The 24,802-nt window shown below is 39.3% G+C and overlaps 2 protein-coding genes across 2 annotated transcripts in view; one reads left to right on the forward strand and one right to left on the reverse strand.

The window, feature by feature from the left end:
* The window catches only part of LOC117340386 (dynein heavy chain 8, axonemal-like), a 33,312-nt gene that overhangs the window by 705 nt on the left and 7,805 nt on the right, over positions 1–24,802 (forward strand). Inside the window, exons 2-12 of the mRNA XM_033902148.1 lie at positions 4–30; positions 381–536; positions 3,649–3,738; positions 4,212–4,304; positions 9,013–9,117; positions 11,504–11,642; positions 12,048–12,162; positions 12,535–12,725; positions 13,331–13,452; positions 14,062–14,180; positions 14,430–14,632. Of these exons, the coding sequence (XP_033758039.1) occupies positions 4–30; positions 381–536; positions 3,649–3,738; positions 4,212–4,304; positions 9,013–9,117; positions 11,504–11,642; positions 12,048–12,162; positions 12,535–12,725; positions 13,331–13,452; positions 14,062–14,180; positions 14,430–14,632 (1,360 nt within the window). The remainder of the gene's footprint in view (positions 1–3; positions 31–380; positions 537–3,648; positions 3,739–4,211; positions 4,305–9,012; positions 9,118–11,503; positions 11,643–12,047; positions 12,163–12,534; positions 12,726–13,330; positions 13,453–14,061; positions 14,181–14,429; positions 14,633–24,802) is intronic.
* Positions 16,808–24,585, reverse strand: LOC117340982. Its single transcript, XM_033902775.1, has 3 exons — positions 24,440–24,585; positions 17,877–24,086; positions 16,808–17,523 (listed from the first exon to the last, which is right to left on the reverse strand). The coding sequence occupies exon 2, from the start codon at positions 22,789–22,791 to the stop codon at positions 18,361–18,363; it is 4,431 nt and encodes a 1,476-aa protein (XP_033758666.1). The 5' UTR covers positions 22,792–24,086; positions 24,440–24,585; the 3' UTR covers positions 16,808–17,523; positions 17,877–18,360.

Genomic DNA, 24,802 nt, shown 5'->3' on the forward strand with positions numbered 1-24,802 from the left:
AAGAACAGAGAGAAAGATCGCGACCTCCAGGTCAGTTAGATAAGTTTTACAAAATGCTTGTGCTTATTTCCTGTGTCACTCATCTTAATATTCGATCTTAAGAACCAAAATTAAGAAAAATGCAGATTTTTAAGCATTTCCCCGAAAAAAGACACATTTCTGGGAACCAACCATTGACCTGAGGACCGATCAGAAATTGATGAAAATATTAATTGCATGGCCTTTCACTTCATAACATTGTTACAAATGTTCAGTTTGACCACATATATTCTGTGGCTAGTAATATTGTAGCCTCCATCAGAAAGATACATTTGTATATAACTATTTGCAATGTAACATTAATTTTGTACCCACCGATAATAATGTATAATCTTACACAGGTCACCTCTCTGAACCACAAGTACTTCCGTACCCATCTTGAGGATGCCTTGTCTCTGGGACGCCCTCTCCTGCTAGAAGATGCTGAGGAGGAACTTGACCCAGCTCTTGACAATGTCTTGGAAAAAAATTTCATCAAATCAGGTTCAACATTCAAAGTAAGTTAAAGGGGGGACTTGTATGAAGATATACATAGGTTTGCATGCAAATCTAGTTACTCTACCAGGTAATCTCAAATCTAGTTTAATTTACCAGGTAATCTCAAATCTAGTTTAATTTACCAGGTAATCTCAAATCTAGTTTAATTTACCAGGTAATCTCAAATCTAGTTTAATTTACCAGGTAATCTCAAATCTAGTTTAATTTACCAGGTAATCTCAAATCTAGTTTCTTTACCAGATAATCTCAAATCTAGTTACTCTATCAGGCATTCTCAAATCTAGTTACTGTACCAGGTAATCTCAAATCTAGTTACTGTACCAGGTAATCTCAAATCTAGTTACTGTACCAGGTAATCTCGAATCTAGTTACTCTACCTGGTAATCTCAAATCTAGTTACTCTACCTGGTAATCTCAAATCTAATTACTCTACCAGGTAATCTCAAATCTAGTTTAATTTACCAGGTAATCTCAAATCTAGTTTCTTTACCAGATAATCTCAAATCTGGTTACTCTATCAGGCATTCTCAAATCTAGTTACTGTACCAGGTAATCTCAAATCTAGTTACTGTACCAGGTAATCTCAAATCTAGTTACTCTACCTGGTAATCTCAAATCTAGTTACTCTACCTGGTAATCTCAAATCTAATTACTCTACCAGATAATCTCAAATCTAGTTACTCTATCAGGCATTCTCAAATCTAGTTACTCTACCAGGTAATCTCAAATCTAGTTTCTTTACCAGATAATCTCAAATCTAGTTACTCTATCAGGCATTCTCAAATCTAGTTACTCTACCAGGTAATCTCAAATTTAGTTACTCTACCAGGTAATCTCAAATTTAGTTACTCTACCAGGTAATCTCAAATATAGTTACTCTACCAGGTAATCTCAAATCTAGTTACTCTTCCAGGCATTCTCAAACTAGTTACTCTACCAGGCATTCTCAAATCTAGTTACTCTACCAGGCATTCTCAAATCTAGTTACTCTACCAGGTAATCTCAAATCTAGTTTCTTTACCAGGTAATCTTAAATCTAGTTTAATTTACCAGGTAATCTCAAATCTAGTTTCTTTACCAGATAATCTCAAATCTAATTACTCTATCAGGCATTCTCAAATCTAGTTACTCTACCAGGTAATCTCAAATCTAGTTACTCTACCTGGTAATCTCAAATCTAGTTACTGTACCAGGTAATCTCAAATCTAGTTACTGTACCAGGTAATCTCGAATCTAGTTACTCTACCTGGTAATCTCAAATCTAGTTTCTTTACCTGGTAATCTCAAATCTAATTACTCTACCAGGTAATCTCAAATCTAGTTTAATTTACCAGGTAATCTCAAATCTAGTTTCTTTACCAGATAATCTCAAATCTGGTTACTCTATCAGGCATTCTCAAATCTAGTTACTGTACCAGGTAATCTCAAATCTAGTTACTCTACCTGGTAATCTCAAATCTAGTTACTCTACCTGGTAATCTCAAATCTAATTACTCTACCAGATAATCTCAAATCTAGTTACTCTATCAGGCATTCTCAAATCTAGTTACTCTACCAGGTAATCTCAAATCTAGTTACTCTACCAGGTAATCTCAAATCTAGTTTCCTTACCAGATAATCTCAAATCTAGTTACTCTATCAGGCATTCTCAAATCTAGTTACTCTACCAGGTAATCTCAAATCTAGTTACTCTACCAGGTAATCTCAAATTTAGTTACTCTACCAGGTAATCTCAAATATAGTTACTCTACCAGGTAATCTCAAATCTAGTTACTCTTCCAGGCATTCTCAAACTAGTTACTCTACCAGGCATTCTCAAATCTAGTTACTCTACCAGGTAATCTCAAATCTAGTTACTCTACCTGGTAATCTCAAATCTAATTACTCTACCAGATAATCTCAAATCTAGTTACTCTATCAGGCATTCTCAAATCTAGTTACTCTACCAGGTAATCTCAAATCTAGTTACTCTACCAGGTAATCTCAAATCTAGTTTCTTTACCAGATAATCTCAAATCTAGTTACTCTATCAGGCATTCTCAAATCTAGTTACTCTACCAGGTAATCTCAAATCTAGTTACTCTACCAGGTAATCTCAAATTTAGTTACTCTACCAGGTAATCTCAAATATAGTTACTCTACCAGGTAATCTCAAATCTAGTTACTCTTCCAGGCATTCTCAAACTAGTTACTCTACCAGGCATTCTCAAATCTAGTTACTCTACCAGGTAATCTCAAATCTAGTTTCTTTACCAGGTAATCTTAAATCTAGTTTAATTTACCAGGTAATCTCAAATCTAGTTTCTTTACCAGATAATCTCAAATCTAATTACTCTATCAGGCATTCTCAAATCTAGTTACTCTACCAGGTAATCTCAAATCTAGTTACTCTACCTGGTAATCTCAAATCTAGTTACTCTACCAGGTAATCTCATATCTAGTTTAATTTACCAGGTAATCTCAAACTAGTTACTCTACCAGGTAATCTCAAATCTAGTTTCTTTACCAGGTAATCTCTAATCTAGTTACTCTATCAGGTAATCTCAAATCTAGTTACTCTATCAGGCATTGTCAAATCTAGTTACTCTACCAGATAGTCTCAAATTTAGTTACTCTATCAGGCATTCTCAAATCTAGTTACTCTACCAGGTAATCTCAAATCTAGTTACTGTACCAGGTAATCTCAAATCTAGTTACTCTATCAGGCATTCTCAAATCTAGTTACTCTACCAGGTAATCTCAAATCTAGTTACTCTACCAGGTAATCTCAAATTTAGTTACTCTACCAGGTAATCTCTCACCAACATTGGATCTTCAGTTTGATAGAATTCATTTTCAGAAGAACCATTTCCTTCTGTTGTGAAATAATCAAAGAAATTGCCAAATTGTCAAAACACCTTAGATAGATTCCATATGCATATTGTAAGTATAAGCTAGGATCTTGGCAAATAAATCAATCATCTAAAATAAGCTCAAACTTGGTACAATAATTGTTTTGGTTAAAACTAATCATGATTGAATGAGTTTTTGGTGTACTTTTGATGAAATATGTTGTTTAAGATTTATTGACTCAAGTTATCAATATGAGTCTTTATCCTCATTGATTTGTAGGTCAAAGTAGGAGACAAAGAATGTGATGTGATGAATGATTTTTACCTGTATATCACCACCAAACTGCCAAACCCTTCCTACACTCCAGAAGTAAGTGTTACCGAGGGACAGTCTCCCAATAAACAGCCAGAGAAGTTTAATTTAGTTCAATGTGGAATTTTGTATTTTATTGATTTAAAAGTGTTAAATAGGTCAGATACTATTGGACAGGGAAGAAGTGAGACCTGGAGTTGATCAGGATTTATACAACATTATGCATTATTAAACTAAAAGAAACCATGAATTAATGGGAAATATCTATGTTAGATTCAGTATAATTGAATAAAGTTTTAGCTTGAATGATATTTGGGTAATTCCTGATTTAAGACATTTATTTAAAAACATTGGTATTGTTACATACTGTAAGATTGTTTATTTGTTACTTTGTTATAAAAATGACTTTTTGTCATTGTGTTACTATGTTAAAACTGAAGGGACTGTCTATGTGTAACTAGGTGAGTGTCATTGTGTTACTATCATCATAATTTATGCTAAAACTGAAAGGACTATTTATGTGTTACTAGGTGAGTGCCAGGACAGCCATCATCGACTTCACTGTCACTATGAAGGGTTTAGAGGATCAGCTACTAGGTCGTGTCATCATGACAGAGAAAAATGTAGGTGGACAACAGTTCTACTTTAATTTTCATTCTGCTTGTTTTGTAATGACATTTCAGCATTATGGGGATGTTTAGGGGAGACATTTTGCAAATTCTTTGAGTTTTGATGAAATTATCACATTTGATATTGAAGCAATTTAAGCTGATTTACCTGCCTTGAACGTCATGTATCACAGTTCCGATCACAACACATTGCATCCAATGGCCCCACGGTCCCCTCTAAAATAATCCCTGTGAAACTCAAGTGTTTTCAAATTGCCACTTTCTTGTAAAAGTATAAAACATTCCTTGACAGGCAAACACAAACTCTAATCATCATGGTTATGGACAGAACATTATCTGTTTTCACCAATTCTATACATGGATCACAAGTCTGTGATGCATACTTTAAACCAGTTTCAGGCCTCTACCAAAATATGATGATTGTTGTCTCAGGTAGTTCTTTATTTGTGAGTGAGCAGTAGTTATAAGATTGTCAGTGGTTCACGCAGTAGTACCATCACTCGGACCAGCTGATGTTTACCGTATAAGAAGAGAGATATGTTTATGTACAGGGACTGTTGATTGACTGTGCCAAGCTCATGATAGATGTCCAGGGCTCCAGTGATGCCTATTTTAGTGGCCATAGCACCATAAATTCACCATTGGCGACCAGTTATTGACCTATAAGGTACCTTCATGGCCCCTAAAAATTTTTGTAAATATGCGTTAAGTTAAGACAACTTGGCTGGGGATTAATTTTTAGCTCACCTGGCCCGAAGGGCCGGTGAGCTTATGGCATGGCGCAGCGTCCGTCGTCCGTCGTCCGTCCGTCAACTTTTCCTTTAAATCGCTACTAGTCCTAAACTACTCAGTGGATTTTCACCAAATTTGGTCTGAAGCATCCTTGGGTGAAGGGGAACCAATTTTGTATAAACGGTGGGTCTGGCCCCCCAGGGGCCTTAGGGGCGGGGCCCAATAGGGGAAATATAGCAAATTCTTTAAAATCCTTCTTCTTCTGTAGAAATGAAGGGATTTGATTCATATTTGGTCTGAAGCATCCTTGGGTGAAGGGGAACCAATTTTGTATAAACGGTGGGTTTGGCCCCCCAGGGGTCTTAGGGGCGGGGCCCAATAGGGGAAATATAGCAAATTCTTTAAAATCCTTCTTCTTCTGTAGAAATGAAGGGATTTGATTCATATTTGGTCTGAAGCATCCTTGGGTGAAGGGGAACCAATTTTGTATAAACGGTGGGTCTGGCCCCCCAGGGGCCTTAGGGGCGGGGCCCAATAGGGGAAATATAGCAAATTCTTCAAAATCCTTCTTCTTCTGTAGAAATGAAGGGATTTGATTCATATTTGGTCTGAAGCCTCCTTGGGTGAAGGGGAACCAATTTTGTATAAACAGTGGGTCTGGCCCCCCAGGGGCCTTAGGGGCGGGGCCCGATAGGAGAAATATAGCAAATTCTTTAAAATCCTTCTTCTTCTGTAGAAATGAAGGGATTTGATTCATATTTGGTTTGAAGCATCCTTGGGTGAAGGGGAACCAATTTTGTATAAATGGTGGGTCTGGCCCCCCAGGGGCCTGGGGGGTGGGGCCCAATAGGGGAATATTTCATATTCTTTAAAATCCTTCTTCTTCTGCAGGAATAAAGGGATTTGATCCATGTTTGGTCTGAAGCATTCTTGGGTGAAGGGGAACCAATTTTGTATAAACGGTGGGTCTGGCCTCCTAGGGGCCTGAGGGGCGGGGCCCAATAGGGGAAATATAGCAAATTCTTTGAAATCCTTCTTCTTCTGTAGGAATAAAGGGATTTGATCCATATTTGGTCTGAAACATCCTTGGGTGAAGGGGAACCAATTTTGTATAAACGGTGGGTCTGGCCCCCCAGGGGCCGTAGGGGTGGGGCCCAATAGGGGAAATATAGCAAATTCTTTAAAATCCTTCTTCTTCTGTAGAAATGAAGGGATTTGATTCATATTTGGTTTGAAGCATCCTTGGTTGAAGGGGAACCAATTTTGTATAAATGGTGGGTCTGGCCCCCCAGGGGCCTGGGGGGTGGGGCCCAATAGGGGGATATTGCATATTCTTTAAAATCCTTCTTCTTCTGCAGGAATAAAGGGATTTGATCCATGTTTGGTCTGAAGCATTCTTGGGTGAAGGGGAACCAATTTTGTATAAACAGTGGGTCTGGCCTCCTAGGGGCCTGAGGGGCGGGGCCCAATAGGGGAAATATAGCAAATTCTTTGAAATCCTTCTTCTTCTGTAGGAATAAAGGGATTTGATCCATATTTGGTCTGAAACATCCTTGTGTGAAGGGGAACCAATTTTGTATAAACGGTGGGTCTGGCCCCCCAGCGGCCGTAGGGGTGGGGCCCAATAGGGGAAATATAGCAAATTCTTTAAAATCCTTCTTCTTCTGTAGGAATAAAGGGATTTGATCCATATTTGGTCTGAAACATCCTTGGGTGAAGGGGAACCAATTTTGTATAAACGGTGGGTCTGGCCCCCCAGGGGCCTGGGGGGTGGGGCCCAATAGGGGAATATTGCATATTCTTTAAAATCCTTCTTCTTTTGCAGGAATAAACGGATTTGATCCATGTTTGGTCTGAAGCATCCTTGGGTGAAGGGAAACCAATTTTGTATAAATGGTTGGTCTGGCCCCCAGGGGCCTTAGGGGTGGGGCCCAATAGGGGAAATAGGGTTAATCCTTTAAATCGCTACTAGTCATAAAGTTATAAATGAATTTGAACCAAATTTGGTCAGTAACATTCTTGGGAGAAGGGGAACAGAGTTTGTATACATTTTTACTCTGAACCCCCAGGGGCCTGAGGGGTGGAGCCAAATAGGGGAAATAGATATTAGTCTTTAAATCGCTACTAGCCATCAAGTTTTTAATGGATTTTAACTAGATTTGGTCAGGAACATCCTTGGGGGAAGGTGAACAGAGTTTGTATTAATTTTTACTCTGAACTCCCAGGGGCCTGAAGGGCCGGGCCAAATAGGGGAAATAGGGTTAATCTTTTAAATCACTGCTAGTCATAAAGTTATGAATGAATTAGAACCAAATTTGGTCAGGAACATCCTTGGGAGAAGGGGAACAGAGTTTGTGTACATTTTTACTCTGAACCCCCAGGGGCCTGAGGGGCGGAGCCAAATATGGGCAATAGAGATTAGTCTTTAAATCGCTACTGGTCATAAAATTTTTCATGGATTTTAATTAGATTTGGTCAGGAACATCCTTGGGGGAAGGGGAACCGAGTTTGTATAAATTTTTACTCTGAACCCTCAGGGGCCTGAGGGGCGGGGCCAAATAGGGGAATAGAGATTAGTCTTTAAATTGCTACAAGTCATAAAGTTATGAATGAATTAGAACCATATTTTGTCAGGAACATCCTTGGGGGGAGGGGAACAGAGTTTGTATAAATTTTACTCTGAACACCCAGGGGCCTGAGGGGCGGAGTCTAAGAGGCCCAAGGGTCTTTCCCCAGCCTAAGGGACTTAGTTTCTTCAAACACAATTAGGTTGTAAAAATAATCCATAGGGTCTTTCAGTCTCTTAGAGAGTATGTGTATGAATAAATTGAACATGAACATTATTTTGACATTTGGTCAAATCCAACCAGGTGAGCGATACAGGCCCCATGGGCCTCTTGTTCCAATTGGTGCCTAGATTTTATGACTTGGTTGCCAAATATAGGCCACCTGGTTAAAATATTCACTTTGAGACCTAATGTTACTGTGTTATAACAGTGATGTGTTTTATGTACAAGAACTGGAGGCTGACCGTGCCAAACTCATGTTAGATGTTACTGTGTAATAACAGTGATGTGTTTTATGTACAGGAACTGGAGGCTGACCATGCCAAACTCATGTTAGATGTTACTGTGTAATAGTGATGTGTTTTATGTACAGGAACTGGAGGCTGACCATGCCAAACTCATGTTAGATGTTACTGTGTAATAACAGTGATGTGTTTTATGTACAGGAACTGGAGGCTGACCGTGCCAAACTCATGTTAGATGTTACAGTGTAATAACAGTGATGTGTTTTATGTACAGGAACTGGAGGCTGACCGTGCCAAACTCATGTTAGATGTTACTGTGTAATAACAGTGATGTGTTTTATGTACAGGAACTGGAGGCTGACCGTGCCAAACTCATGTTAGATGTTACAGTGTAATAACAGTGATGTGTTTTATGTACAGGAACTGGAGGCTGACCATGCCAAACTCATGTTAGATGTTACTGTGTAAATTAACAGTGATGTGTTTTATGTACAGGAACTGGAGGCTGACCGTGCCAAACTCATGTTAGATGTTACTGTGTAATAACAGTGATACATGTGTTTTATGTACAGGAACTGGAGGCTGACCGTGCCAAACTCATGTTAGATGTTACAGTGTAATAACAGTGATGTGTTTTATGTACAGGAACTGGAGGCTGACCGTGCCAAACTCATGTTAGATGTTACTGTGTAATAACAGTGATGTGTTTTATGTACAGGAACTGGAGGCTGACCATGCCAAACTCATGTTAGATGTTACTGTGTAATAACAGTGATGTGTTTTATGTACAGGAACTGGAGGCTGACCGTGCCAAACTCATGTTAGATGTTACAGTGTAATAACAGTGATGTGTTTTATGTACAGGAACTGGAGGCTGACCATGCCAAACTCATGTTAGATGTTACTGTGTAAATTAACAGTGATGTGTTTTATGTACAGGAACTGGAGGCTGACCGTGCCAAACTCATGTTAGATGTTACAGTGAACAAGAGGAAGATGCAGGAATTGGAGGATAATCTTCTGTACAAACTCACCAGCACTAAGGTAACAATCCAACCAACATTTGCTGTGTGTTTATTCTGTAATTATATTTTAGTTTGATTGACTTTCTAAGCTGCTGCATAAAAAAAAATTAGTACAGTCGAACCCGGATATATTGAAATGCTTGGGGAATGAAAAATACTTCAAATTAACCGGTTTTCAATATAACCAGGATCCAGCCTTTTGCTGACATATTTCAGTACCGCGCTACGTCAAACAACACACCATTAATCAATATACAGTGGAACTTCGTTAACTCGAACTCGGATAACTCGAATACCCCGCTTAACTCGAAGTACCTCGCCGGTCCCGGCCGAATTCTCTCTTTATCTTAGTAAAAAAAACTCGGATAATTCGAATTCGGATAACTCGAAAAACTCGGATAATACGAAGTAAAAATTTGGTCCCAACAATAAAAATCCTACTTGAAATGTTCGAATAACTCGAAGTATAATTTTCGTCGATCGGTGGCAAACGCCGACATTTTTTAAGAGCTAAATTCCGTTTGTAATACTGAACATATCGGCACTACTAAACTACATGCTATTATAAGTGTTTCATAAATTCATAAAAGAAATTGTCGGTTGAATCTTATAACAACAAGTCTTGGTGATAAAAAGTACTGCTTTACTTACATCAGGTAATTTCCCAAGGCGGTCGCCGATATCAGTACACACGATAGTCAACAACTCATCTACCCGTTCGCTCAAGCGGAACTAATCTCTGACACACCGGTAGATCTACCCGGCTGATGTTTTTACAGGTGTAGAAATGACACAGTCACCGGCGCCTATTAAATCTTTAAACTGCTGAAACAATAGCGTAATTACTGCCGAGGTGTTCAGAGTACAACTGTAACGGTCAGTGCTGTCTATTAAATCGGATAAAACGCCAACTCAGTTACAGTAACATTTTATACGCACATGCGCAGCCCAACTTCCGGTGCTAATACACATGGAAATGGCGTGGTTATCAATAAAAAGTAAGTAGGCCGTTCAAACAGTATTTTATATATGTCCAATAAAAGGTAATGGTTCTGTTACGTTTTGTATGCATTCTGTGTTAAACTTAAACGGTTATTTGTTTTGACATTAATAACTTGTTATTTTGTCGAATTCCGTTTTATCGTTTACCTTTTGCAAACATGACTTGCACATCAGATCGTTACTGAAGTGACTAAGTGAAAGAAACTTTATCGTGACTGTATATCGGCAAAACTACACCAAATCACAAGTGACATAACGAAACATTACATATATATGTACATGTATTGACCAGAGTTCACACTAAACTGATGAGCGACAGAGCGAAGTTATAATGATTATATAATGTTGACAAATATTGACCAAACTTTTCACCAAAAATGATAACTCGCTTAATTCGAACACTCGGATAACTCGAAGTTTTTTCGTGGTCCCGTCGACTTCGAGTTAACGAAGTTCCACTGTAGTTGATTTTACTTAGTCAGTATTTGCAATCGGTTCCAAAATGATAATAGTTTCACAGTTTATAAAAAATAATGTTAAGTTCGACGGGAGAAGTCTTCGACTGTTGCTTGTTTTTGTTTATGTTGAGTTCGCAGACACACGTGAGAACAGGTTCAGGTACATCCGGGCTACTTTCCAAGAACTACCGTCTGAAATCGGACATGTGTGTCGATGATAGATGGATTTTCACGAATTGTTTGAGGGTTGTTGTCAATATCACTGTTCTGGTTACGTTGTTGTCATTTTCTGTTGAATCCCTAATAATGGCCTCGTCATTTGTAATTGTCTCGTGTGTAGTTAAATGAGAGTCAATTTCGATGTATATATGTATTAGAAGCCAAGATAAGCTGTATCCCTCACGGTATATTCGTAAACAAATACAGATTCATGCTCATAACGAACGCATTTAAAGATTAAAAGTCACAATATATTTGTATTGTATAAATCAGCATTTCATTTTTACCTATCTATTGATCAGACGCACATACTGTAACGGCCGGTAATTATATAATCTAAGCCAGTCTTGGCAACTTTCAATACTTTCCTTTCAAATAAAGTGATATTTCAAATAAACCAATTTCAATATAACCGATGAAACAATACAAAGACAAAGAAGGCATTTGGACGGGGATTTTATTTCACTTAAAATTAAACGATATTTCAATATATCCAATTTCAAATTAAGTGGGTTCGACTGTATACAATAATCTATCATTATTTTTCAAATCCACATAATTCCTGATCAGTTTGATAAATCACTGAACCGGTAAATAACAGGTGATTCAATGATTGAAATAACTTCCTGGATTTAAAAAATTATTAAAAGTGCAAACTAAAGTATCATGTTTGTTATTTTTTTGAAAAATTAATAAAGACATTTCCAAAACCAAAATATTTGACAGGGCTCACTGGTGGACGATGAGTCCCTCATACAAGTACTGTCCAACACCAAGGTCACTGCAGCTGAGGTCAGTGAGAAATTGACTGTGGCTGCAGAAACTGAGATCAAGATCAATGAAGCCAGAGAGGAGTACAGACCCGGTAAACTAATACTGACCTTCTCAAGTCCAAATTGATAGCTGTTTAGTAGTGATGATAGATTACTGTTTCATAGTCTGAACAAGATATCTGAATTCATTACTTTCACAGTATAGAATTATTACATTTTTTTTCCAGACTCCACCACCTATCAAATATTAAAACATATTATACATAAGGAATGCTAGAAAATTGAAAGTTACTCCACCATTACCACCACCTCTTTAAATTTTTATATAAGTGCCTCCTATACCTCCCACTCAGATATTTCTGAAAAAGCCATTAGTAGGAAAGGTTGTTTGCCAGAAACAATTTATCTCCATGGAGAAACTTGATGTGCTTAGATGAATAACTTCTGTAACAGTGGATTAAGGAATTGTTATGATGTTGTTTGATCTATTGGCACAGTGGCCACACGAGGTAGTATCTTGTATTTCCTCGTCTGTGACATGAGTATGGTCAACAAGATGTACCAGACTTCCCTCAAACAGTTCCTTGGCCTATTTGACATCTCTATGCAAAAGTAAGACTGCACTTCCATCACAAAACTCATTTGATGTCATCTTCTTGTCATGATTGCCTGGTAGTCTATTCTGTCAGAAGACATTTTAGCCTACCCAATCCTACTGTTACTCTAAAGAATATTTATTTAGAAATTAAGTGGACAATAATTTGCTATTTTGATTTATTTGAAATCAACTTGTCATGAGAACAAAATGAGGTATTTCATATGAATCTTTATATTAAGACCTTATAAATTATTGTAATTAACTCTACCATTATATCTAGAGGATACATCTGTAATCTGTCAAGCCTACTGGGCCACTCTCCTTGTTAATGAATCTTTGGAAGTAATACATACAAACATTTGTTTTTTGTCACTAACATTTGACAGATCTGAGAAAAGCCCAGTACCAGCCAAGAGGATCAACAACATCATAGAGTTCCTGACATATGAGGTTTTCCGTTACACCTGTCGTAGTTTATATGAGGAGCACAAGTTCCTCTTCACACTGCTTGTTACCTTCAAAATCAACATACAGAAGGGACAGGTTAGACCCAAGGAGTTCCAGACATTCATCAAAGGTACTTGTCCTCCGTTTCAGATTCCTGATGTCCTCATGAAGGCTGCTACACTATATTCAACCCCAATTAAAAAATCAAATGATATTTCCAAAGAAAGTATTTTGAGTAAATTTGAATCAGATTGAAGAAAGTATCTGTTAGTGTTATTAGTGATTTGATGTTTGAATGTGACCAAAGAAATTATCTTGTGAGTAGAAGTTTGGATATGACTGAAGAAAGTATCTGTCAGTGAGTAGAAATTTTAATCAGATAGAAAAAAGTATCGTAGTGAATGGTAGTTTGAATGTGAAGGAGGAAAGTATCAGACAGAGTACTGGGCTTTTTCTCACTGATTTGGGATGGGGGCATTTTGTCTCATTTTGAGAAGAGGTTTGGGGAATTGGGAATTATTTTTTTGTGATAAACTGCCAACTTTATGAATTTGTCTTTGGTATTAAATAATGTCAATTACGGATGAGGCCCATTAACCACCTCAGAAAAAGCCCAGAAGTAAAAGTTTGAATCCGATTGAAGAAAGGATTGAAGTGGAATTTTGAATATGACCAAAGGAAGTATCTGATTAGTAGATTTGTTGTTGATCTTTTATTGGGTTGGTGTGATGACAGGTGGTGCTGCATTGGATCTGAATGCTGTCACTCCAAAACCAGCACGGTGGATCATGGACATGACATGGCTCAATCTCGTACAGCTCAGCGGACTCCCTCAATTCAGTGAGATTCTAAATCAGGTACTTGCCTGTTTTCCATTCAGTCTACATGAATATTGATTTAAAAGATTTCAATTTACAAATTACTAGACTGAGGTAAATTCAAGTGCAATTATGACTTCTAAGTTGTATAATAGAAAAGACAAAAATCACTGGTTGGAAATCACTTACAAAATATTAATTGAAATACATACACAAAATCTCAGTTCTGTTGGGCTAATTCTCAAAGTCACTGCTGCTTTGTATTGTAAATTTAACCACAATTCAGTTGTTCAATTTCAATTTAATTCATCATCTGTTGGTATCAGTTCACATGTTGGTATCAACACCTTGTAATATCTTATTCACTGCTGACATGACTTTCAATACAAATGTCGAAACTTAATGTTTGGAAATATTTAGATGGTGGGCCACTATTATAATGATACTGTGGTTTATATTTTCTGAGCTTATGATAAAATTGTGAAGATTAAGGTGTATCATTTTGAAGGTATAGTTTGGCAGAATTGACTGCCATTTTTTTATTCTTATGTTTCTTTAAGTAACAGATTTTTTTAAACCCGATTGGTGCCCCTGATGTTGCTAATACAAGTGAAGGAAATGCATGGTAATGCTATAACATCTGTTTAGGTATCCCGCAACGAAAAAGGATGGAAAGCATGGTTTGATACCGAGGCTCCAGAGGAGGAGCAGATCCCAGACGGTTACAGTGCTTCACTTGATTCCTTCCGCAAACTGCTGCTCATCAGGTAAGCACTCTCGATACACTCTTTCTGGGTTGAGGAATATATTTTGGAAAATTTTGTCTCCGTATATTTTTGTCAGGATTGATTGAATAAGGAATTTCTGTAATTATTGTCAGTGATCTCTTCAGTCCTTTTTATGGAAAACATGTTGGATGATGCAGTTTTAGTTTTGGTTTGAGTAGAAGGGTTGAGATGAGATAAGTATTTAGAACCAGCAGTAATTATAATACAATTTATGTATGTTGGTTTTAGATCCTGGTGTCCAGACAGAACCATTCCTCAGGCCAGAAAGTTTATTGGGGACGCAATGGGTTTGCAATATGCAGAATCCGTCATACTCAACTTAGAGGCAACATGGCAAGAGAGTGACAACAGAACACCCCTCATATGTCTACTGTCTATGGGCTCCGACCCAACCAACCAGATAGAAGGGCTCTGTAAGAAGCTAAATCTAGGTAAGTCTTCGACCTACCAGATAGAGGGCTCTGTAAGAAGCTAAATCTAGGTAAGTCTTCAACCCAACCTACCAGATAGAAGGGCTCTGTAAGAAGCTAAATCTAGTTAAGTCTTGACCCAACCTTCCAGATAGAAGGGCTCTGTAAGAAGCTAAATCTAGGTAAGTCTTCGACCTACCAGATAGAGGGCTCTGTAAGAAGCTAAATCTAGGTAAGTCTTCAACCCAACCTACCAGATAGAAGGGCTCTGTAAGAAGCTAAATCTAGTTAAGTCTTGACCCAACCTTCCAGATAGAAGGGCTCTGTAAGAAGCTAAATCTAGGTAAGTCTTGACTCAACCTACCAGATAGAGGGCTCTGTAAGAAGCTAAATCTAGGTAAGTCTTGACCCAACCTACCAGATAGAGGGGCTCTGTAAGAAGCTAAACCTAGGTAAGTCTTGACCCAACCTACCAGATAGAAGGGCTCTGTAAGAAGCTTTATCTAGGTAAGTCTTGACCCAACCTACCAGATCGAGGGGCTCTGTAAGAAGCTAAACCTAGGTAATTCTTGACCCAACCTACCAGATAGAAGGGCTCTGTAAGAAGCTAAATCTAGGTAAGTCTTGACCCAACCTACCAGATAGAAGGGCTCTGTAAGAAGCAAAATCTAGGTAAGTCTTCAACCCAACCTACCAGATAGAGGGCTCTGTAAGAAGCTAAATCTAGGTAAGTCTTCAACCCAACCTACCAGATAGAAGACCTCTGTAAGAAGCTAAATCTAGTTAAGTCTTGACCCAACCTGCCAGATAGAAGGCCTCTGTAAGAAGCTAAATCTAGGTAATTCTTTACCCAACCTTCCAGATTAGAGAGGATTTTTTTTATCAGCATGTTTGAACAAAATGTGTTGTTTTAACTTACCTTCTTCAATAAAGGTATTGTTAATATTTGTGATAATTTGTACTTTAGTGTGAAATTTTGTTTTGACTGTTGTTAAACATGAGTACTGCTGGTACTGTAGCTCGGGTAAGTTTAGGTTGTTTTGATTGATTCTTTGTTTAAATGCAATCAGCCAAAACTTTAAATCATACATATTAGGTTTGCTGACACTTGTACTGGCTTTATATATATATATTATGGCAATTCAATATATCAATAGATATGTCAGAATTAATTACTTGTTTGTAATCAAAACAAAAAAGTGAACTTGGTCAGTTTTATGGTCACAGTGGATCGCCCAGTCTATGAACCACCATGACTTAATTCAAAAGCAATCGCCATATGACAATGATAAAACTTCAACAATGCACGGAAGAAAATACATTTTTATCTGTGTCTCAGATGTTAGAAATCAGGATGCAATATGAACACCTGAGCATGCCAAAATTAGACACGGGTTGATGGAAAAGGCAGATTTAGACACACCAAAATAGATCACCCTGCCAAAGTGTGCTGACACCAAAATATCAAAACTTACAGTTACTGTACTTGAATCATGTGTGGAGATCTTCTGCAGTAAGAGTATCTAACAATTACTTTTCAACTTGGTAGGCTTTATAATCATGACATCAAGTTGTGTTTATTTGTATTCCTCAAGCTGGTAGAAAATTTACTTTGTTGGGAAGGCGATGGTTAAAGTAAGTCACATAACCACTCATAATGTGATGTCAATTTTATTTCAATGTAAGATAGTGTATAAGATATAAGATAGAGTATAAGATAGTGTATAAGTTGTAAGACAGACGTAAGATAGTGTATAAGTTGTAAGACAGACATAAGATAGTGTATAAGTTGTAAGACAGACGTAAGATAGTGTATAAGATATAAGTCAGACATAAGATAGTGTATAAGTTATGACAGACATAAGATAGTGTATAAGTTATAAGACAGACATAAGATAGTGTATAAGTTATAAGTCAGACATAAGATAGTATATAAGTTATAAGACAGACATAAGATAGTGTATAAGATATAAGATAGAGTATAAGTTATAAGTCAGACATAAGATAGTATAAGATATAAGACAGACGTGAGATAGTGTATAAGATATAAGGCAGGCATAAGATAGAGTATAAGTTATAAGTCAGACATAAGATAGTATAAGTCAGACATAAGATAGAGTATAAGTTATGTCACGAACCCGAGGGCCAATACCTTTACAGACCTGGAAGCTACCAACAGATAACTAAAAGCAAATATGTAAACTTAACAATTTATTTACACAAGAACAAATAATGACATAACATACAATATAAGTACTACCTATCACAACAAATAACCCTAATTCTCATGATACTACGGGATCCCTCACACACTCGACACTTCATAATACATATAGGACTAGGATAATTTTCTCATACTCAAAAATCTATCCAGAGTATATTCAAATACCAAATATCACCGAAATATCCTATACCACTGGATGTTTCTCTCCAAATTAATCACTTAGTTATTACTGTGAATGTTAATTGATAATACAGTTCATCCTAGATGATCCAAGTACTTTAACCAGTACAAACACTACAAAGACAATAATCAGCTGATAATGTAAACATAGAAACAGTTCGGCAACACCATCACTTCCGGTACACTTGTACACACATACTGTTCATAGTTCGGCACTAACATTACTGTACATGTAACCTAGTTCTACTGGGTTGTCACGATCCTGTGCTCTCCACAACACCTGTCTTGGGCCGTATCGTGTTTGGTATGCAACGACGATCATCCCGAAGCTGGAATTAGCTGTCCTAGGAAAAGCCGTGGGTCATACAAACGGGCGACGAGGACATCACATGTGGGCACTCCTCCGGAACACTACCTGTCGCCGGACGGAAACATGGCACCCATATCCAGGCGTCCGGGCTACTCACTCAGCCCGAGCCCATACTGTAGTCTGGTCATATCAATTGAACTATATAAAACAAACAATAACATTTCTCACTACTGTGCCGTGACCAAACAATACCGCAGTTCGGCAAAATCTGCATTCAATACCGTAACTTACTTTTACAACTTATATTACAAAAATAACTTCTAACCTATCTTGTCTAGCTATATAAACAGTTTCTAGAGCTAACATTTATTCCTATTGCCACACAGTGGTCATTATATTACTTCAAAACACAATTCCATAGATTTCCTCACGTGAATTTTACACCGCTGTTTCACCAAGTCATGTTATGTAAAAATACACAAAAATATGGACTTGACAGCTTATACAATTAATACCAATGGAAAATACAAGTTTTACAGATTTGGACTCACCCCTGGGAACGTCCTGAACTCCCTTTTATCTCATCCTAATGCGTATTTTCTATGGCCCAAAATGTGGCCGTCCGTCCCTCGCCATTTTCTCCATGTGCTTCACCCAACCCAGAGCAAGGCGTGCTCCGATTGGTTGACACTCTGAGCATAGGCCAATCAGAACTGAGTAAACAGGCCATGCTGTATTATAGTTAAACCCCATAAAATACCGTAATATCTCTTGTAATACATCTATTCCACACTCAGTCTAGGCTCAATACTGAATTACCGTAAATAACCTATCACTAAAAAAATTACCCCTTCAGTTTTACAATCACAAAACCAAGAAGTCACACATTATACATATACAACTGTCACGACTTCGTGACATCTCCCCCCTTTTTGGATAGACCAACTACCTTGTTGTCTATACTATTGGTTACACAGTTCTACGGATATTTACAAACAGTCTTCTAATCACAATACACCCGACACGCTGTCGGGCTCATACCCGGCTAAGAAAGTCGGCTCCTACATTTTCACATCCAGGAATGGCTTTGATTTTCATCCGAAATGGCTGTAGCAATAAGGCCCATCGCATGATTCGGCTGTTGGCCACCTTTTTGTTTGAAAGGCATGTTAATGGTTGGTGATCAGTCTCAACCTGAAACTCGCGTCCCAACAGATACTGCGCAAACTTGTCAGTTCCCCACACCATTGCTAAACACTCTTTTTCCATAACCGAGTAACGGCGCTCTCGAGGTAACAATTTGCGACTAGCATAGGCTATCGGGTGCATCTCATCATCAGTATCCTGCAGCAAAATGGCCCCGATTCCCAGGTCTGATGCATCCGTACGTAGTGTAAACGTTTTCTCCAGGTCCGGTAGACGAAGGATAGGGGTTGAAGTCAGATGTTTCTTCAGACTCACGAACGCATTTTCCTGTGCGTCAGTCCATTGTACATGGTTTGGCATGCCCTTTTTAGTCAAGTCGGTGAGAGGTACCGCTATAGTAGCAAAGTTTGGAATGAACTTCCTATAGTAATTGGCCAGCCCAATAAAGGATCTCACTTGTTTTTTCGTAGTCGGTCGTGCGGCTGCTTGGATGGCTGCTATTTTCTCCGGAGTAGGTTGAAGTTTGTCTTCTCCAACTATGTGTCCTAAGCACTCCAGGCTGTGAAACCCCACAAAGCACTTTGACGGTCTCGCTGTGAGATTCGCATCTCGCAGTCGTTCACACAGGGTTCTGAGAACCCTGACATGTTCCTCCCAGGTTTTGGTGAATATCAATATGTCGTCCAAAAAGTTGTCTATGTGCTGCATGCCTGACAAAAGTTTTCTCATTAGACGACTAAAGGTGCTGGGTGCATTCTGGAGACCAAAGCTCATTACCTTGAATTGAAATAGGCCGAAGGATGTAGTAAACGCACTTTTCTTCTTCGCATCCGGGCTTAAGGGAACCTGCCAGTACCCCTTACTAAGGTCAAATTTGCTGAAATACTTGCACTGAGACAGCTTAGCAAACAAGTCGTCAGGGGAAGGCATCGGCTCTGCGTCGAAGACTGTGATTTTATTCAATTGGCGATAATCAATGCAAAACCTCCAAGTACTGTCTCGTTTCCTTATCATTACTATGGGAGATGAATACTCAGAGTCGGATGGTTCTATTATGTCCATGGCCAACATTTTGTCCACTTCCTCTTTAATTGTCTCTCTAGTATGTAGTGGAGTCGGATAAGGTTTTACCCGTACTGGGACTGATGTCGTAGTTACAATGTCATGCGTTGCCAACGAGGTACGACCCGGAAGGTCGGTAAGAACATCCTTATGTTGCTCCAATAGCTCCAAAATTTGTGTACGCTGGTCTCGCGCTAAATCGTCCGATATATGTACATCAGATACTGTTTCCGTCGAGTCCACGTTAGGTAGCAAAAGGGGGTTTTCCTCGTTTCTGTCCATTCTTCCATCGCGACTGTCCTCATATGTCTCCTCAATGACTGCTATGCTGGCACATTCAAAGACTCCCGCAGGTGTCGCCTCGGCAACACGGCTATGATACTGTTTTAGCATGTTTGCATGGAAGGTCTTCAGTTTACCAGACATGTCGATCTGATAGTCCACATCACCAACCCTAGATACTATTTTGTAGGGTCCCATCCATTGTAATTGCAGTTTGTTGTGCTTTATAGGCCTCAACACCAACACTTGATCTCCGGCTTGCATCCTCCGGTCTCTAGCATGCTTGTTATAGTTACGTGCCTGTTTGAACTTGGCCACTTTCAAGTTTTCATGGGCTAGTTCACAAGTTTTCTCAAGTCGGTCCCTTAAATCCACAACGTATTGGTAGGTAGATTTCACATCCGGGTCCTGAATATCTTTAGTCCAAAGTTCACGCAATATTTTCAGAGGTCCCCTGACGCTGTGTCCGTATATAAGCTCAAATGGAGCAAAGCCAAGGCTTTCCTGTGGAACCTCCCGGTACGCAAAAAGCACTGGGTTGATGTATTTATCCCAGTTCCTAGGTTGTTCGACGCACATCCGTTTCATCATCTGTTTCAGGGTGCCATTGAACTTTTCCACTAATCCGTTAGAGGCAGGGTGATAGGGAGTGGTTGTCATCTGCCGCATTGATAGTAATCTGCTGAGCTCCTTCATAACCCCCGAGGTGAATTGAGAGCCTCGGTCTGACAATATCTCTCGAGGAACACCAACCCTGCTGAACACATCCACTAGGGCCTCTGCTATGTCCTCTGTTTCAATATGTTTTAACGGTACCGCATCAGGATAGCGAGTAGCGCAATCCACCACAGTAAGGATATACCTGTGGCCACGATCCGAAGCGGGATATAATGGTCCAACTATATCCACAGCTACCTTGTCAAACGGTTTGTCAATTATAGGCATGTCACCCAGTGGCACTTTTCTGACACTCCCCTTGTGCACCGTCCTTTGACATACATCGCAGGATCTACAGTATCTCCTAATGTCTGACCGACAACCTGGCCAGAAGAATTCTGCTAACACCCGGTTAGTAGTCTTTGCAATGCCTAAATGTCCCGCCATGACAGAATTATGGCCTAGATTTAACACTGTTTCACGAAATTTTCTCGGCACCACCAATTGTCTTCTCGTACTACCCTTCTCCTCCAATTCCCTATATAATAAGTCTTTGGACACAACAAATCGGGTTTTGACTCCTTTTTCTTCCTTAGTATGGTTACTGTTTGCCCAAGTCCTTAGTTTCATCAACGTTTTATCCTGCTGTTGCTCTTTCTTTAATTCCTCATGGGTTGCCACATCTTTCAGAGATGGAGCCACCCTGAGCTGAGTTTTCCTAAGCACCGTCTCTTTTTGTTTCTGTGCACGCGTTTCCACTGCAGCTACTGTAGATGGTTGATCGAAGTTCTTATTTGGTTTGTCCGGCGGTTCAGCCCCCGGGACATTCCCAATGATCACGCTATACAAAGGATTGTCCATGCACCACACGTTGGTAACCCCACTGAAATACGGAGTGTGGACGACCACATTGGCAACGGGCACTTGTCGTTCAGTGCCGTCTACCAAACGAAGAGTTTGAGTCATATCTAACAGCTGAGAATCCTTAACTAACTGTCTCTGAACCACAATTCCACAACATCCAGTGTCTCTAAGCACTTTAACTTCTCTACCGTTCACAAAACCCGGCAGCACTGGCATCGGTACTCCACTCTGGTGTGAAGATACACTCTCACTTAACAAGTTCTCAGTGTTTCCTGTGTCCCGAGACGAGTTATCTCCCTTGTCTCGGTCAACTCTCCTATGATGCATTTTAGTTACCGCTCCAACTCCAGACTTCTGTTTTCTGGGACACTTAGCCATCAGGTGGTCGCTACTCCCACATATAAAACACGTTCTAGGGTTAGCTGGGTTGTTCTGACGCTTAGTAGACATGTTGTTGTTTAGCCGGTCCGACCCTTTTGACGGCTGACTTGCCTGGTTCCGATGCTGATTAGAGTTATCCTGGGATCTCCCTGTCGATCTCTGTTGCAGGAATGGTTTGGCCACCCCGCCACGTGCCTCGACAAATTTATCAGCAAGGTTCACGAGAGCCTTTACACTGTCGGGTGCTCTCTCCCTCAAAAACAATGTAAGTTCCTGGTTACAACACAATAACACCTGCTCCCTAATCATCATGTCTCTCAGATCTGCATAAGTTTGCTCGCATTTCGCTAATTCCAACCACCTGTCCAAATAGTTACCCAATCGCGAGGCAAATTGTCCGACAGTCTCGCTATGTTCCACTCGACTGTGACGGAATTTCTTATGGAATCCTTCTTCTGTAAATTTGAAACGCCGAAGTAAGGCCTCCTTCAGTTCTTTATAATCCAACGCTTGATCCGGTGCTAACCGAGAATACACGCTGAGAGCCTCTCCCTTAAGCAACGCGCTAAGTCCCACTGCCCAACGTTCCTCAGCCCACCTTTGAGATCTCGCGAAAGTTTCATAACGCATGATATACGCATCAATATCATCCTTTTGTTCGTCGAAGGGAGGTAACTTCGGTATATAATGACTTCCAGAACCTCTGGCTTCCTGGCTCGCTTGTGAACCATGAGTTCCTGTATCCATACTCACATGCCCCTGGAGCGAAATCAGCTCCTTTTGACGCTGAAAGCTCTGTTCAGCTTCCTGTCTCCTCTGACTCTGCATCTCTAATTCCATGGCGAGTTTTTGTCTGGAGAGTTCCAGTTCCTGTAGTTTGAACTTCCTCTCCTCCTCTTTAGTTTTACGTTCCTCCTCTTTAGTTTTACGTTCCTCCTCCCTTGCACGAGCTTCTCGTTCATAAGCCCTAACATCACGCTCCTCCGCTTGGAGCTTCAATACGTATTCTTGTAGCCCCGATTCAGCTAGGCCCAACTTGGCACCCATCTCGAGATATTGCTCCAATCGATCCATTGTACCGTACGCGTCCAGGTAATAGGTGATCCAGCAAAATAATACCTAATACGTATCGAGGAACATCAAAATAATAGTTACTAATAATACTTATTACAGCTAACTATCATAAACTCCGAAGCACACTACTAGACAGAAAAACTTAATCTATCAAAAGATTAATTACAATTGTTCAGACGTTTCCCAGGGTTCAATAATATTATTCCAGTATCACATTTGACCAGTACAGTTATCCAAAAATAGTAACAACATAACCTTGACCTTGAGCAATCAAGAATGACCTTGACCTACATATAAATTACAGGTCACCTAATAAGTGTGCCTTTACATAACAGCTAACTGTTAGTAGTGCCAGGTCTAGATATTTAAGGACTAGTTCAAATTAATTATCCAAAACTATCATAACCACAAAACTCCATGTACTAGGAATAAAAATTCTTCCCACCACACAAAGAATTATGTAATTATAATTTACAAAGGGGAATAATTATCCCACCGCTGCCACCATATATGTCACGAACCCGAGGGCCAATACCTTTACAGACCTGGAAGCTACCAACAGATAACTAAAAGCAAATATGTAAACTTAACAATTTATTTACACAAGAACAAATAATGACATAACATACAATATAAGTACTACCTATCACAACAAATAACCCTAATTCTCATCATACTACGGGATCCCTCACACACTCGACACTTCATAATACATATAGGACTAGGATAATTTTCTCATACTCAAAAATCTATCCAGAGTATATTCAAATACCAAATATCACCGAAATATCCTATACCACTGGATGTTTCTCTCCAAATTAATCACTTAGTTATTACTGTGAATGTTAATTGATAATACAGTTCATCCTAGATGATCCAAGTACTTTAACCAGTACAAACACTACAAAGACAATAATCAGCTGATAATGTAAACATAGAAACAGTTCGGCAACACCATCACTTCCGGTACACTTGTACACACATACTGATCATAGTTCGGCACTAACATTACTGTACATGTAACCTAGTTCTACTGGGTTGTCACGATCCTCTGCTCTCCACAACACCTGTCTTGGGCCGTATCGTGTTTGGTATGCAACGACGATCATCCCGAAGCTGGAATTAGCTGTCCTAGGAAAAGCCGTGGGTCATACAAACGGGCGACGAGGACATCACATGTGGGCACTCCTCCGGAACACTACCTGTCGCCGGACGGAAACATGGCACCCATATCCAGGCGTCCGGGCTACTCACTCAGCCCGAGCCCATACTGTAGTCTGGTCATATCAATTGAACTATATAAAACAAACAATAACATTTCTCACTACTGTGCCGTGACCAAACAATACCGCAGTTCGGCAAAATCTGCATTCAATACCGTAACTTACTTTTACAACTTATATTACAAAAATAACTTCTAACCTATCTTGTCTAGCTATATAAACAGTTTCTAGAGCTAACATTTATTCCTATTGCCACACAGTGGTCATTATATTACTTCAAAACACAATTCCATAGATTTCCTCACGTGAATTTTACACCGCTGTTTCACCAAGTCATGTTATGTAAAAATACACAAAAATATGGACTTGACAGCTTATACAATTAATACCAATGGAAAATACAAGTTTTACAGATTTGGACTCACCCCTGGGAACGTCCTGAACTCCCTTTTATCTCATCCTAATGCGTATTTTCTATGGCCCAAAATGTGGCCGTCCGTCCCTCGCCATTTTCTCCATGTGCTTCCCCCAACCCAGAGCAAGGCGTGCTCCGATTGGTTGACATTCTGAGCATAGGCCAATCAGAACTGAGTAAACAGGCCATGCTGTATTATAGTTACACCCCATAAAATACCGTAATATCTCTTGTAATACATCTATTCCACCCTCAGTCTAGGCTCAATACTGAATTACCGTAAATAACCTATCACTAAAAAAATTACCCCTTCAGTTTTACAATCACAAAACCAAGAAGTCACACATTATACATATACAACTGTCACGACTTC

Source organism: Pecten maximus, chromosome 13, assembly GCF_902652985.1.
Source record: "Pecten maximus chromosome 13, xPecMax1.1, whole genome shotgun sequence".
In the NCBI taxonomy this organism is placed as follows: Eukaryota; Metazoa; Mollusca; class Bivalvia; order Pectinida; family Pectinidae; genus Pecten; species Pecten maximus.

Excerpts from the sequence above, each read along its gene's own strand:
- LOC117340982 (XM_033902775.1), bottom strand. The coding sequence starts at position 22,791 with ATGGATCGATTGGAGCAATATCTCGAGATGGGTGCCAAGTTGGGCCTA.